At 44.2% G+C, this 15,253-nt stretch overlaps 2 protein-coding genes across 2 annotated transcripts in view; both read left to right on the forward strand.

The window, feature by feature from the left end:
- clrn2 (clarin 2) overlaps positions 1-5,708 on the forward strand; it is a 5,883-nt gene extending 175 nt beyond the window's left edge. Inside the window, exons 1-3 of the mRNA XM_078269871.1 lie at positions 1-216; positions 4,946-5,125; positions 5,440-5,708. The exon at positions 1-216 is cut by the window's left edge and continues 175 nt beyond it. Coding sequence (XP_078125997.1) covers positions 1-216; positions 4,946-5,125; positions 5,440-5,708 — 665 coding nt within the window. The remainder of the gene's footprint in view (positions 217-4,945; positions 5,126-5,439) is intronic.
- Positions 5,709-6,620: 912 nt separating this feature from the next.
- Positions 6,621-14,711, forward strand: lap3 (leucine aminopeptidase 3). Its single transcript, XM_078263116.1, has 13 exons — positions 6,621-6,839; positions 9,147-9,262; positions 9,896-9,950; positions 10,036-10,141; positions 10,245-10,404; positions 10,565-10,729; positions 11,448-11,606; positions 11,709-11,833; positions 11,968-12,056; positions 12,146-12,248; positions 13,626-13,705; positions 13,843-13,955; positions 14,372-14,711. The coding sequence occupies exons 1-13, from the start codon at positions 6,741-6,743 to the stop codon at positions 14,556-14,558; spliced, it is 1,557 nt and encodes a 518-aa protein (XP_078119242.1). The 5' UTR covers positions 6,621-6,740; the 3' UTR covers positions 14,559-14,711.
- Positions 14,712-15,253: the final 542 nt, after the last annotated feature.

Here is a 15,253-nt window from a genome sequence, read left to right on the forward strand (position 1 = left end):
CTTCGGTGCTCTGTGTCGGCTCGGTGGCGCTCCTGGTCGTGGCCCTGTCCACAGAGCGGTGGGTCACCGGACGGATCCTGTGTAAAACCGGGGCTGAGATTGTGAACGCGTCCCATCCGGAGATGGAGCAGTTCATCGGGGACATTTACTACGGCTTGTTCCAGGGAGGAAAGACCAAGAAGTGCGGGCTCGGCAACAGACGCTCCAAAATATACAGTAAGATCAAATGCAGCCTGTAAGCTCTCTGGGCATTCATTAGAAGACTACTTAAACTGTAGCTGCCCAAAGTGTTCAATATTAAACAAATAAACAATCATTATACAAAGATATTATTTCTTAAAATATGAAAAATACAGATCAAATATTTAGCCTAATATTACCATGCAATTGTGAAATAATGCAGTAAAAAGTAAAGTGTAGGCTATTGTTTATTTAGATCCCCATTACCTGCTGCATCAACAGCAATAGCAATAGCTACTAGGTCTACATGAGTGTATTTAACAGTGGAAATGGCACATATGACATCCATGCAGATAGCTCAATGTGGTATTATCACCTCTAGTACTCAACAAAGCAAACTTTCACCCTCTAATCAATAGTTTACACCATCGGGATTACGAGCAAAAGAAATCCTGGAGATCACAGAGCTTCCAAAATATTTCAGGATGAATTTGGGGGAATTTCATAAGACAATTATATTTGATGAAACAGAGCAGCAATTTAAAAAAAAATACAGTTTTGGGTTGATTAAATGTAAACTTAAGTTTATAGAATATGATACTGTCAGACAGTAGAATAAAATTAATCTTTCCAACCTCAAAGCTACTTAAGGAAAAACTGTGTTTTGGCACAAATACATACCTGTTGCGTTGAGTAGGAATTAGTTGCCATGAGAGAGTGCAATAGATTTCTTCTGTTTATAATAATTATTATATCTCTATATTTTCTATACACTGTCTTTTAAATACTTTTTGGTAATTTTTGCTCGATATAAACTCCATATAAACAGTAAAGGCATGACAATTAAAACTTGCCACATGTTCTCATTTTCTATGAGAATAAGAAACACACATCACAGGACACATACTGCCACCACATGGAATGCAAACATACAGACATGCTAGTTATTCATTAAGTTAGTTTATCGACTTCTCCGGGAACCATCACCTTATCGTGGTGGAGAGGTTTGTGTGTCCCTATGAACCTGAGGGCTGTGTTGTCTGGAGCTTTGTGCTCCTGGTAGAGGGTCTCCCAAGGCAAAGTGGTCTCAGGTGAGGGGCCAGACAAAGAATGGTTCAAAAAATCCTATGAAAAAATCGAGGAAGGGATGAAGTGACCCTGCCCGGAGGAAGCCCGGGGCCCCCGTCTGGAGCCAGGCCCAGATGGAGGGCTCGTCAGCGGCGTCTGGTGGCCGGGGTTTGCCACGGAGCCCGGTCGGGCACAGCCCGAAAAAGCTACGTGGCAGACATCCCTCCATCCCATGGGCCCACCACCTGTGGGAGGAACCGCTGGGGGTCGGGTGCGCTGCCACATGGGTGGCAGTGAAGGTCAGGGGCCTCGACGGACCAGACCCGGGCAGCAGAGGCTGGCTCTGGGGACGTGGAATGTCACCTCTCTGTGGGGGGAAAGGAGCCGGAACTTGTGCGGGAGGTGGGCGCTACTGGTTAGATCTGGTGGGGCTTACCTCTACGCACAGTCTTGGTTCTGGAACCATACTCCTGGATAGGGGTTGGACTCTTTTCTTCTCCGGAGTTGCCCAGGGTGTGAGGCGCCGGGCGGGTGTGGGGATACTCACAAGCCCCCGGCTGGCGCCGCTACGTTGGAGTTTAACCCGGTGGGCGAGAGGGTCGCCTCCCTACGCCTGCGGGTTGTGGGGGGGAAAACTCTGACTGTTGTTTGTGCATATGCACCAAACAAGAGTTCAGAGTATTCGGCCTTCTTGGAGACCTTGAGTGGAGTCCTGCATGGGGCTCCAGTTGGGGACTCCATAGTTCTGCTGGGGGGACTTCAACGCGCACGTGGGTAATGATGGAGACACATGGAGGCGTGATTGGGAGGAATGGCCTCCCTGATCTAAACCAGAGTGGTTGTTTGTTGTTGGACTTCTGTGCTAGTCATGGATTGTCTATAACGAACACCATGTTCGAACATAGGGATGCTCATAAGTGTACTTGGTACCCAGAGCACCCTAGGCCAAAGGTCAATGATCGATTTTATAATCGTTTCATCTGATCTGAGGCCATATGTTTTGGACACTCGGGTGAAGAGAGGGGCGGAGCTGTCAACCGATCACCATCTGGTGGTGAGTTGGGTCAGGGGGTGGGGAAGACTCTGGACAGACCTGGTAAGCCCAAAGCGGGTAGTGCGGGTAAATTGGGAACGTCTGGAGGAGGCCCCTGTCCGACAGACTTTCAACTCACACCTCCGGCGGAGCTTTTCATGCATCCCTGTGGAGGCTGGGGGCATTGAACCCGAGTGGACAATGTTCAAAGTTTCCATTGCTGAAGCTGCGGTGAGGAGCTGTGGTCTTAGGGTTTTAGGTGCCTCAAGGGGCGGTAACCCCACGAACACCGTGGTGGACACCGGTGGTCAGGGAAGCCGTCCGACTGAAGAAGGAGTCTTTCCGGGATATGTTATCCCAGACGACTCGGAGGCAGTTGCAAGGTACCGAAGGGCCCGAAGGGCTGCAGCCTCTGCCGTGAAAGAGGCAAAGCAGCGTGTGTGGGAGAAGTTCGGAGAAGACATGGAGAAGGACTTTCGGTCGGCACCAAGGTGCTTCTGGAAAACCGTTCGCCACCTCAGGAGGGGGAAGCGGGGAACCATCCAAGCTGTGTACAGTAAGGATGGGGACGCTGTTGACCTCAACTGAGGAGGTAATAGAGGCGGTGGAAGGAGCACTTTGAGGAACTCCTAAATCCGACTAATACGCCCTCTATGGTAGAGGCAAAGCTGGAGGATGAGGGGGGATTGGCATCAATTTCCCTGGTGGAGGTTGCTGAGGTAGTTAAACAACTCCACAGTGGCAAAGCCCCAGGAATTGATGAGATCCGTCCAGAAATGCTTAAAGCTCTGGGTGTGGAGGGGTTGTCTTGGTTGACACGCCTCTTAAACATTGCGTGGAAGTCTGGGGACGGTGCCTAAGGAGTGGCAGACCGGGGTGGTGGTTCCCCTTTTTAAAAAGGGGGACCAGAGGGTGTGTGCCAATTACAGGGGTATCACACTTCTCAGCCTCCCGGTAAAGTCTACTCGAAGGTACTGGAAAGGAGGGTTCGGTCGATAGTCGAATCTCAGGTTGAAGAGGAACAATGCGGATTCCGTCCTGGTCGTGGAACAACGGACCAGATCTTTACTCTCGCAAGGATCCTGGAGGGAGCCTGGGAGTATGCCCAACCAGTCTACATGTGTTTTGTGGATCTGGAGAGGCGTATGACCGGGTGCCCCGGGAGATACTGTGGGAGGTGCTGCGGGAGTACGGGGTGAGGGGGTCCCTTCTCAGGGCCATCCAATCTCTGTACGACCAAGCGAGAGCTGTGTCCGGGTTCTCGGCAGTAAGTCGGACTCGCTTTCAGGTGAGAGTTGGCCTCCGCCAGGGCTGCGCTTTGTCACCAATCCTGTTTGTAGTATTTATGGACAGGATATCGAGGCGTAGTCGGGGTGGAGAGGGGTTGCAGTTCGGTGGGCTGGGGGATCTCATTGCTGCTTTTTGCAGATGATGTGGTCCTGATGGCATCATCGGCCTGTGACCTTCAGCACTCACTGGATCGGTTCGCAGCCCAGTGTGAAGCGGCTGGGATGAGGATCAGCACCTCTAAATCGGAGGCCATGGTTCTCAGCAGGAAACCGATGGAGTGCCTTCTCCAGGTAGGGAATGAGTCCTTACCCCAAGTGAAGGAGTTCCAAGTACCTTGGGGTCTTGTTCGCGAGTGAGGGACAATGGAGCGGGAGATTGGTCGGAGAATCGGCACAGCAGGTGCGGTATTACATTCAATTTATCGCACCGTTGTGACGAAAAGAGAGCTGAGCCAGAAGGCAAAGCTCTCAATCTACCGGTCAGTTTTTGTTCCTACCCTCACCTATGGTCATGAAGGCTGGGTCATGACCGAAAGAACAAGATCCAGGGTACAAGCGGCCGAAATGGGTTTCCTCAGGAGGGTAGCTGGCGTCTCCCTTAGAGATAGGGTGAGAAGCTCAGTTATCCGTGAGGAGCTCGGAGTGAGAGCCGCTGCTCCTTTGCGTCGAAAGGAGCCAGTTGAGGTGGTTCGGGCATCTGGTAAGGATGCCCCCTGGGCGCCTCCCTAGGGAGGTGTTCCAGGCACGTCCAGCTGGGAGGAGGCCTCGGGGAGACCCAGGACTAGGTGGAGGGATTATATCTCTAACCTGGCCTGGGACGCCTCGGGATCCCCCCAGTCGGAGCTGGTTAATGTGGCCCGGGAAAGGGAAGTTTGAGGGGTCCCCTGCTGGAGCTGCTACCCCGCGACCCGACCCCGGATAAGCGGATGAAGATGGATGGATGGATGGATAGTTTATCGACTTAAACATCATAATACAAACATATAAAATAACTTAACATTTTTACATCAAAACATTAGTTCCAAACACTTTTTTCAGGCAAATAGGCTACAACATAACTCGTCTTCTATGCTGTTACCTGGCTCTCACGAGTCTTGACTCATTCAAACCAGCTCCCACGGCTGATAATGTGTGTTTTTCTCTGTTTCTTCGGTAACACTTTACTTGAAGGTATAAGAGTGACATGACACTGTCATGAACACATGACACTGTCATGACACATGAACCCTAACCCTAACCCTAACTTGTCATGACAAAAACCGAATGACACTTAATGACAGAAGCGTTATGTCATAAACGTTTATGACACATTCATGACAGTGTCATGTCACTGTTATACCTTCAAGTAAAGTGTAACCGTTTCTTCTCTCTGCAGTTTTCCCAAAGCTTGTGCGGAAGTTGAACGGCGGCCTTCACATGATGGTGATCCTCTTCCTGCTGGTGGCTGTGGGGTTTGCACTGGTCAGTCTGTCTTTCTGCATTTACAACGCACGCAAGGTTCCCTACCAGAGCATCAAAGGGCACAAAGGACTCTACATATGGAACTTCATTGCTGGTATGTGAGGCAACTCTGTCTTCACACTTTCCTTTAAAATATTGCTCAAATGTTGATTTTTTTTTTTTTGCCTGCTTCACATTTCCACCCTCATTTTTTCCACTTGTGCTTCTGTCCACTATGTAACTCACCCAGTTAACACCCCTTTCTGTCTCATCACCAATTTCTTCTGATTGTTATTTTTATTTCAGTGCATTTTCTATCACCCCTTTTTGTTTTATTCTTACGTGTTTTTTCTTTATCTCCCTTCCTCGTGCTTTTGAGCATTACCGGTATTTCACCTCTCGATTTTCCTTGCCTGACCTTTCTTCCAGCTTTCTTTGGTGCCCTGGGCATGCTGTGTTTCCTGGCAGCCGTGAGGCACCACAGTCTGACCGAGCGTGTGGCTAATCATCAGGAGAACCTCTTTGTGCTGGTTGTCCTGGATGACAGCCTGGACTGGTCCTTCTGGCTGGGTGTAGGCAGCATTGCCACTCACTTTGCTGTCTGTGGAGTGGTTGCCATGAGCCGGATCAAACTGCCCAAACCGGAGATCAAGAAACCTGAAGAACCAACCATCGCTGCTCTGGACCTGCTCTACTGAAGGACCAACCAAGGAGCATTTACATCACTGATGGTTGACTGGAGCCAACCACAGTGACTGACAGCAGAGTGAAACCAACACTGTGCCAGTGCCCCTTAAGTCTTAATACTGTAACCTACATGAGTGCAAAGAGTCCTGCATCCTGAACTTGTCCTTTGCATTCTGGACATCCTGTGCTGGATATATTCTGTCTATAGCTGCACAATGTAAATACATCATTGTTTTTTCATTTTATGTATAGAATGCCATTAACGGATCTGTTATTCTAACCCTTTCATGATGGATTTTTTAATTATTGGAGATAATATATATTATTATATTAATAAGTAATTATTCGTGATCCCTGATAGAAAGTGCAGCTATGCATGAATAATGGGGAGTTATGGGCTAATGTGATGAATGTAAACTATACCATAATCATTAAAAGGTTTTTTATTACATGTGTTAGATCGGTTATAATCATACTAACAACCTTGTGACGAACAAATATTTAAAGTTAACAATTCCAAAAATAGTTGGAGTAAGCCTACAGTACGTGTTTCTTCTTTTTGTGTGTGTTTTATTTTTGTTATTATCTTCCAATGACCTGAACCTTTGTATGTAACTCTTTCATTTGCTCTCTACAGTGATATAATATCCCCTGTCATAAACTTGCAAATATCAGGTCTCGACCCACTGAGGATCTCCTTATAGTAGCTTATAAATCTATGATTCCAGTAGATACATCAGGTGAAACTTTAGTCCCTTTGAAGGATTCGTTGTCTTGCTAAACAGTGTGCAAAATATTTATAAGTAGATTTAAATGATGTGACCTATTGAATCAATTATGTGACACATCGTCAACTGCTGCTGATTCAAAGCCTGTAGTTTCTCGCTGCTGCCGCCAGGTGGCGACAAAGACGTACCATTCTCGCTTGGTGACGTGCGAAAACCGCGACGCTGTCAGGTCGATTTGGCTGCCTTTTCCACATGTTTGCGACCTCTAAATCTCTGAGTTAATAGGTCGTGTCGGGGTTTATATATGTACAACAGATGACAATGCTTCTTCTGAGGAGAACCCTGCAGGCGGCGGTGCGGACAAAACACTGCAGGTCATTTTCTGCGTCACAGACTCACCTGAACGAGAGGAAAGTAAGTAGCCGTTAGCTGGCAAACGTTATAAGCTGACAGCTTACATCACTGACTCACACAGGACTCATCTACTTTTCACACTTACATGGAACTGCATATCTGTGTGTGTGTGTGTGTGTGTGTGTGTGTGTGTGTGTGTGTGTGTGTGTGTGTGTGTGTGTGTGTGTGTGTACGCACGCACGCGCGCGAGTGAGTGAGAGCATCAGTGTGTGGGTGTTTGTCTTTGGGTGTCAAAAACTGTATGTACTAGCTACTTCCATTTATCAGCCTCACAAAGACTTGTATTAGCTTCAAAATGGATGTATTTCACATTTTCGAAATAACCAGGAGTTTGAAACTTAAGGCAGTCAATCAGTTAATCAATCAACCAAAGTCACAGGAGAACAACTTCCTCCAAATTCAGCTTCACCCGGTTTTGTTCTGACTCCATACTGCCAGTTGACTGCTCCCTGAAGATCTTAGATTACACATGTAGAATTTGGGTTTTGCCCAGAAGAAATGTTACAATAGCATTTTGTCAGAATTGTGAAGGTTCAAATATGATAGCTCATTACAGAACAGTAACACAGCTAGTCAGTGTGATCTGTGAGGTTGGTGTTAAAACTGACAAGAGCTGTGAGCTTACAACAGCCTCACTCATAACTCATACAGATTTTTTTTAGTGCCGATGCCGATTATTGATTTTTTTTCATCAGCTTTAGCCGATGACCGATACGGGCTGCTGATTTTCTTGAGCCGATATTTGGAGCCGATACTGCTTTTGCTCTCTCAATTTACATCATAAAAATGTAAACCCTGCCACGCTGGATTTGTTTTTGGAATCTGCTCTGCCATTTCTTTAAAAATATTAAACAAAAACACAGATCAGTGTCCCTTCTGCAATCATCTTACATTCATATCACCCAAATTATGTGTGCAATGTGCATCATATGGATGGGTGGATGGGTGCACTGCATATGGTTAACTGTGCAAGGGTAAATTGCTTTCATCAACATCTACAACACAGCCTTGATGATGCGTTGCTTGCTGACATAGGACAGATATAATCAGGTCATCACAAAATGTCCTTTGTCAACACATTTAAACAATTTAAGAAAACAATAAACCTGAGAAGTAGCCATTGAAATAAAGTGTTTGATTTGTAATTTAAGACTGCCATGGTGCAGCACTCTGCTAGTGGGGGAGGGTCAGTGCGTTCGCCGATAGTAAAAACGCAAATATATCGGCCGGCCGATTAAAATTGGTCCATCACTAATCCGAAACTCAAAGCAACTTTTACTCCGCTTTTACTGTAATCAAACACATGTGACTTTGTAGGGCACAAGGGTTAACACCTAGAATGTTAGTAGTTCACTAAAGCATCATAACCAATAAATAACACCAATAAATATAATAACCAATTATATATAACCAACATCATAACCAATAAATAACACCGACAACCTATTTCATCATTAAGTACGATGGGACACTCCCAAACTTTGATGCTCACATGTAGATTGGATTTAGGGTTGCACGATATTGACAAAATGTGATATTGGGATATCGATTATGAATATTGCGATATCAATATTAATTTAGATATTTTTAAACATATGTCAAATTACAAAAGTTATGGGAAAACGCATCAAAATAGATTCATAACAAATACAACACAAGTTTTATTTCGGCTGACTGTCGTATTGGACTGGTCCAACATGAATAAACAAATAACGACCATATCTACAGAACAGGACATGTTTTACTGGTTGTACAGTATAAAATAAATATATAAAGAGAACAGGACACAACTTTTCTTTCGCTTCTCTGATTCGTTTTGTTGTCTATCTATTTCTTCACTTACACTGTCACTCTGTTGAAATATGCACACACGTGGTACGCTCCATAGGGTTTGTCACATAGTGGACCCGAGCGCTGACGTGCACTAACATGTGCAAGTGGCACGGTAACTGGTCGATGAAATGATGATCATTACAGCGTTTCAAGCGGGCTCTAAATCAAACACAACTAAGCCACACAGCCAAAGGACGGGACGCAGCGCTCCACAAAATAAACTAAATATTGCATACGTATTGCAACACTTTCGACATAATATTGCGCAACGTGATATTGCGATAACCGTATTGAGTCGATATATCGTGCACCCCTAATTGGATTGCCATAATAACACACAAGGAGGAGTTAGAAGTAAGCGCGATGGCTCATTTAGCTTATAGGGACCAGAGCTATTCTGTTGTGATAGAGAGATAGACCAACTGGTTCATGGGGCGGATGGGGTTCCTCATTCTGTTTTATGTGTGTCTGCAGGGTTTGGTGCTGGGAGTGTTTGAGAAGGAGGGAGAGGAGGGCGGCCTTCATCTGACAGAAGCAGCCGCAGGTTTTGACCAAACTCTGTCTGGGAAACTCTCTGAACTGCTGAAAATGTGAGTCTGTGATAACTGTGAGCTGTCCGTATATTTATTTTTTATGTGATGCCAACAATATACGCTTCAGTTATACATGCAGTTATACAACAGTCCTGCAATCAATCCTCCCTTCATTAAAGTCATTTTGGGGCTAATGTTGTAATATTTAGTTTAACCTCTTTGATAAAACATTGGGTGGAAAGGCTTTTAGAAGCTGAACTGAATTTGAATCAACACCTCTCAACCAAACATTAAACTTTCGCGTTCGTTCATGGAAATGGCTATATAAAATAATCTTCTCTCAAGGTCCACTTACTCTCTTTTTTTTCTTAAGCTTTTGACCATATCAAAAGGTCTCCATTAGCAGATGAACTCATTTGTTTTGGAGCTGTAGATGTTCAAAATAATTCCAAAGTCTTTCTTTTGGAAAGTTTAAACAAAATAAAACATTATAGCCTACCTGAACATATGATTTAGTGCAGAGCTGTTGTATGAGACTGTGTTAGTTTTTGCTAATCAACTAAGTGCATGGTGTCCGAGACAAAATTCTCTAAAATTTGTATTAAGAAACCGTATACAGATAAAATAGCCAGAGGTGAATGACATAATGCATAGTTGGTTAATAAACTGCTTTTGTTATGTTCTCTCCAGCTCTGGGCCGGCTCTCAAGACAGGCAAAAGCAGAATATTTTATGGAATCCACAAGGTAACAAGGTGTGACGCTCGATCAAGGAAAAACCCTGTCTCTTGACGAAATGTCAGTGTTTAAATCTTCCCTGTGTCTTCCACAGGACTTCCCGTGTGTGGCAGTAGTCGGGCTGGGTAAGACCAGTGCAGGTGTGTGTGGGTCAGAGAACTGGGACACCAGCAAGGAGAACATCAGACAGGCAGTGTCAGGTAAGACACAAAACTTTGGTTGTCTTAGTGCTGGCGGCTACATGCAGGATCTACTGGAGTTTGAACCTGATATCTGTGTATTTGTCTGTGTGTGTGTGTTCAGCTGGCTGCCGGTTGCTTCAGGACCTGGAGGTGAAGCATGTGGAGGTGGACGGCTGTGGTGATGCCCAGTCAGCAGCAGAAGGTGCCGCTCTTGGTTTGTTCCAGTATGACCAACTCAAATCTAAGAAGAAGACCAAAGTAACCACACAGCTTCATAGAAGGTAAAGTAACAGATGGGCTGTAGCTCAAAGCTGGGGCAAACTCCATTTTATAGGTAGAAATTGGCTCTTGAGTTCATACATGATGTATCGTAGATCATCATAGATGTATGCAGCGTCATGCTAATGTATATACTGTATGTCTGTGTATATTTGTTCTCAGTGCTGACTCGATCGGTTGGCAGAAAGGAGTCGTGTATGCAGAAGGCCAAAACCTTGCACGGCTACTCATGGAAGCTCCCGCCAATCACATCACTCCTACTGCTTTTGCCAACACCATCGAAGAGAAACTAGCGCTGCATGCTGAACGAGTCACAATAAACAAGAGGTTTGTGCATCATGCATCATTGCGACAGTACAGGGAAATACAGTATTTTGATTTGTCGCATTATTAAAAGGGGATTTTAGACGTGTACTCTTTTTTAAGACAAGTTTTGAAGGCATCTTGTGACACAACTGTAAATGTATCCCAACTGCTTTTTGTAGTGTTGCCAGCAACAACATTTGACTGCATGTTCTGGGGAAACTTTTTTCTTGGTGGGGAGATAAATATTGGCTGATATTGGTATGTCTTTATTTTAATTTAGGCTTAAATGTATCCTCTATAATATAATCAGGAAACATTTTGGCAACTACTTTACAGTATTCTGAAAGCTTTGGTCATTTATTGGGCTGGAAACTGTCAATCTGAAGGTGGAACAATTTTTGAAAAGATGAATCGATTAGTCAATGGACATAAAAACTAATAAGCTTCTATTTTGATAATTGATTTGTTAATTTTTTAAAGGATTTTAACATCTCCTAGTTCCAGCTCCTCAACTGTGAGGATTTACTGCTTTATGTCATGGTTATATGAAGGTCTTTGGATTGTGGATGTTTGGTCGGATACAACAACCTGATAAACCTAAAAAAAAAAACTCTTATAAAAAGTTCAAAATATTCTATCACTGAAAATAAGGTCTGGTCTTAATATCGATCGTTTTCTGAACTCTGAAGAGCAGATCAAGGAAAAGAGTTCTTGTATAAGAGTTCATGTTTGTGTATAGATCTCAGGCTTGGATAGAGGAGCAACAGATGGGAGCGTTTCTAAGTGTGTCTAAAGGCTCAGAGGAGCCCCCTGTCTTCCTGGAGCTACATTACAACGGTTCTCCTGACAGCAAGCAGGCCCCGCTGCTCTTAGTGGGCAAGGGCATCACCTTTGACAGGTAAACCATAATAATACACACTCCTGCTCACTACCTCATCATATAAAAATGTTATTATGCTCACATTAATGCCGTTTTGTCATTCCCTCTGTTTGCCCATAGTGGTGGTATTTCTCTGAAGCCGTCTCCTTCTATGGATGCAATGAGAGCTGATATGGGAGGAGCTGCCACTGTGTGTGCGTCGATCGTCACAGCAGCAGCTCTGAAACTACCGGTCAACATTATTGGTAAGCGTTTCTTTCTACTTTTTTATAACTTTGAATCACTGTGCATTACTTATTTTTGATAAATAGAAAAATATAATGTTCAAGTGAAAACAAATCTCTTAACCTGTGGGTTTCCACTGGTTACAATACATCAGGTCTGGCTCCTCTGTGTGAGAACATGCCCAGTGGAAAAGCTACTAAACCAGGTGATGTTGTCACGGCCAGAAATGGAAAAACAATCCAGGTGGGTGGATCAAACAGTAACACGAGTGTGATGTGTTTGTGCACTTGATGTGTGTGTGTGTGATGAACAGGTTTTATTGCTCTGTACAGGTTGATAATACAGATGCAGAGGGCCGACTGGTTCTCGCTGACGCACTGTGTTACGGACACACCTTCAACCCCAGAGCCATCGTCAATGTTGCTACGCTAACAGGTGTGCTTTTTCAATTCATTTATTTACACAGTGACGTTGGCAGCAAAAAACAACTGATGTTTCATGTTTACATCATCATTTACATATTTTTTAACAGCCGTGACAGCGACGCTGGTAATGTTTTAACCTTGTGTGTGTGTGTGTGTGTGTGTGTGTGTGTGTCATCATAGCAAAATGTAGTCCTGAAAAAACCTACTGTAGCGGGATCTACGTATCTATGTAGCGGAGCAGTTTATACTGTATGTCTGCGGCCAGATTTGGTCACCACGATAGTGTTGCAACCGTGCAAGATGCATTCACGAAACTTTGCAGGTTTGTAGTTGAGATGAAAATGGCAGATTTCGGAAATGGGTGTGGTGCGAGCAAGGGGCGGCGGAAGTAGGGGGGTAGGATTAGGGAAGGGGCGTTGCGGCTGGTGAGATCCCATCGCAAGATGGTCTCTCTAGTAGTTACTTCAACTGTTGTTCTGGTAAGATTCAAACAAACTCTAGTTGCGTTCAATTCAGTTTTTGTTGCGGACCCACTATCAGACTCTGCCTGAAAAGCTAGTTCTCAAGGAAGAAACTGTCAAGGAAGTGATCTGTATATTATGCTAAATCATTCCCTAACTAACCATAAAAAAACACACCAGAGAAGATTAGGCCTGTAACAATTATTGCATAATTGTCTAATTGTAAAGTAATAATAGCGGTTTCCTTGTTTAACTGCACTTAATTGCTAACATTAGCTCAGGTCTTAAGGCGTATGACTGGTAGTTGTTGATTTTGTTCAGATGTGCCATTTGTAATTATATGAGTGATTATTAGTCAGACTATATATTTGTATTATTATTTCAGTTAGTTATTGGTACTTGCGCTTATACACGTTCATAGCAACAAAAATGACAAGGGGGGATACAGTTAGAGAAAATGTTTTATGATAATAAAGAGGCGTTGTTTACTTCATAGGCTATGTACTTGCTGGGGCCCGCTGCGTCGAGGAGTTAACCTCTAAATATGGGCGCCCACAACTGAGCTATCCGGGCACCCACAAAATATATTGTTAATCGCAATTATTTCGGAGGCAATTAATTGTACAGCAAAATTTGGAATTGTTAAAGCTCTAGAGAAGATACATTAACACATACAGTAAGGTTCAGGAAAGTGCTGCATGATTTGCATGTGGTCCCCATGTAGCGCTTATGATGCAGGATGACAGTAACCAAAACCAAAAGTTGCCTGTCCATATGAGGTCATGTTTGCAGGTTGGTTTGTTGGTAAGAAGTTAGTGTGACTTGAGGTGTGAAAGCAACCTTAGGGGATAATGTTACATGAATAAATAAAAAATGTGCTAATTCTAATTGGTAAATATTAAAATCTGTCTTTTTCTGTCTCCCAGGTGCAATGGATGTAGCTCTTGGCTCAGCAGCAACTGGAGTGTTTACAAACTCTGACTGGCTCTGGGAGCAGCTGCACAAGGTCCTGTGAATGCACATTAAACACACTCACAACATCTCAGTCCATCAGATCCTGTGTTGACGTGTGTTGACGTGTGTTGACGTGTGTGTGTGTGTGTGTGTGTGTGTGTGTGTGTGTGTGTGTGTGTGTGTGTGTAGGCTAGTGTTGTGACAGGTGACAGAGTGTGGCGGATGCCTCTGTTCCAGCACTATACCAGACAGGTGACTGACAGCCAGCTGGCAGACCTCAACAACATTGGCAAGTACAGCCGGTACGTATCTCCCTACACTCTGCTTCAGGCATCAGAGCAGTACAGGGCCTTGTTCTTCGTACATTAATAATAAAATTATGCAAATTAGAATGATGACTATTTGACTCAAATCTGGATTGGTTCTTCAAAATTGGTTTAAAATTCATCTGATCAAGTTTTCAACTCTACTCATTTTTGACTTTATTTCAAAATAAGAGCGCAGTTACTCAAGATAACTTCATCCAGGCTTAACAAATCCATCCTCAGACTGTTTTTAAAGAACCACACTAGCGGGATGAAAATAAACAGGATTATTTTAGCCTGATAACAGCATGTTAGCCTAAATGAGTTAAGCCACAGTTGAAGAACAGGACCCAGGAGTATACTCATGGATTATTTACCTCAATCTGTCTGTTGTGTGTTGATTACCTTTCTAGTTCTGGCGGTGCATGCACAGCAGCTGCATTCCTGAGAGAGTTTGTTACCGCTCCTCATTGGGCCCATCTGGACATCGCAGGTGTGATGAGTAACAAAGATGAAGTTCCCTACCTGAGAAAAGGCATGTCTGGAAGACCAACACGTACGCTGGTGGAGTTTGCTGCAGGACTGGCCCACGATGGCTGAGAGATGACACAAAAATCTGATCGAACACAAGACTAACTGTGAGCTTCTTCCCTGGCAAGATTCAACAGTGATCTCTCATCAATGGCCAAGTTTCGCAGTCTGTGCACAAATGAACAGTATCCTATCCATGGAAGAGCTCTGAACATGTCAGGGATTCATCTGATCAAGTTTTCAACTCTACTCATTTTTGACTTTATTTCAAAATAAGAGCGCAGTTACTCAAGATAACTTCATCCAGGCTTAACAAATCCATCCTCAGACTGTTTTTTAAAGAACCACACTAGCGGGATGAAAATAAACAGGATTATTTTAGCCTGATAACAGCATGTTAGCCTAAATGAGTTAAGCCACAGTTGAAGAACAGGACCCAGGAGTATACTCATGGATTATTTACCTCAATCTGTCTGTTGTGTGTTGATTACCTTTCTAGTTCTGGCGGTGCATGCACAGCAGCTGCATTCCTGAGAGAGTTTGTTACCGCTCCTCATTGGGCCCATCTGGACATCGCAGGTGTGATGAGTAACAAAGATGAAGTTCCCTACCTGAGAAAAGGCATGTCTGGAAGACCAACACGTACGCTGGTGGAGTTTGCTGCAGGACTGGCCCACGATGGCTGAGAGATGACACAAAAATCTGATCGAACACAAGACTAACTGTGAGCTTCTTCCCTGGCAAGATTCAACAGTGATCTCTCA

The sequence above is a fragment of the Sander vitreus genome, chromosome 2 (assembly GCF_031162955.1).
Source record: "Sander vitreus isolate 19-12246 chromosome 2, sanVit1, whole genome shotgun sequence".
NCBI lineage: Eukaryota > Metazoa > Chordata > Actinopteri > Perciformes > Percidae > Sander > Sander vitreus.

Coding starts and splice junctions, on each gene's coding strand:
- lap3 (XM_078263116.1), top strand. CDS start 6,741: ATGACAATGCTTCTTCTGAGGAGAACCCTGCAGGCGGCGGTGCGGACA. Junction 10,405..10,564: donor ACCACACAGCTTCATAGAAG/GTAAAGTAACAG, acceptor ATTTGTTCTCAG/TGCTGACTCGATCGGTTGGC. Junction 13,706..13,842: donor TCTGGGAGCAGCTGCACAAG/GTCCTGTGAATG, acceptor GTGTGTGTGTAG/GCTAGTGTTGTGACAGGTGA.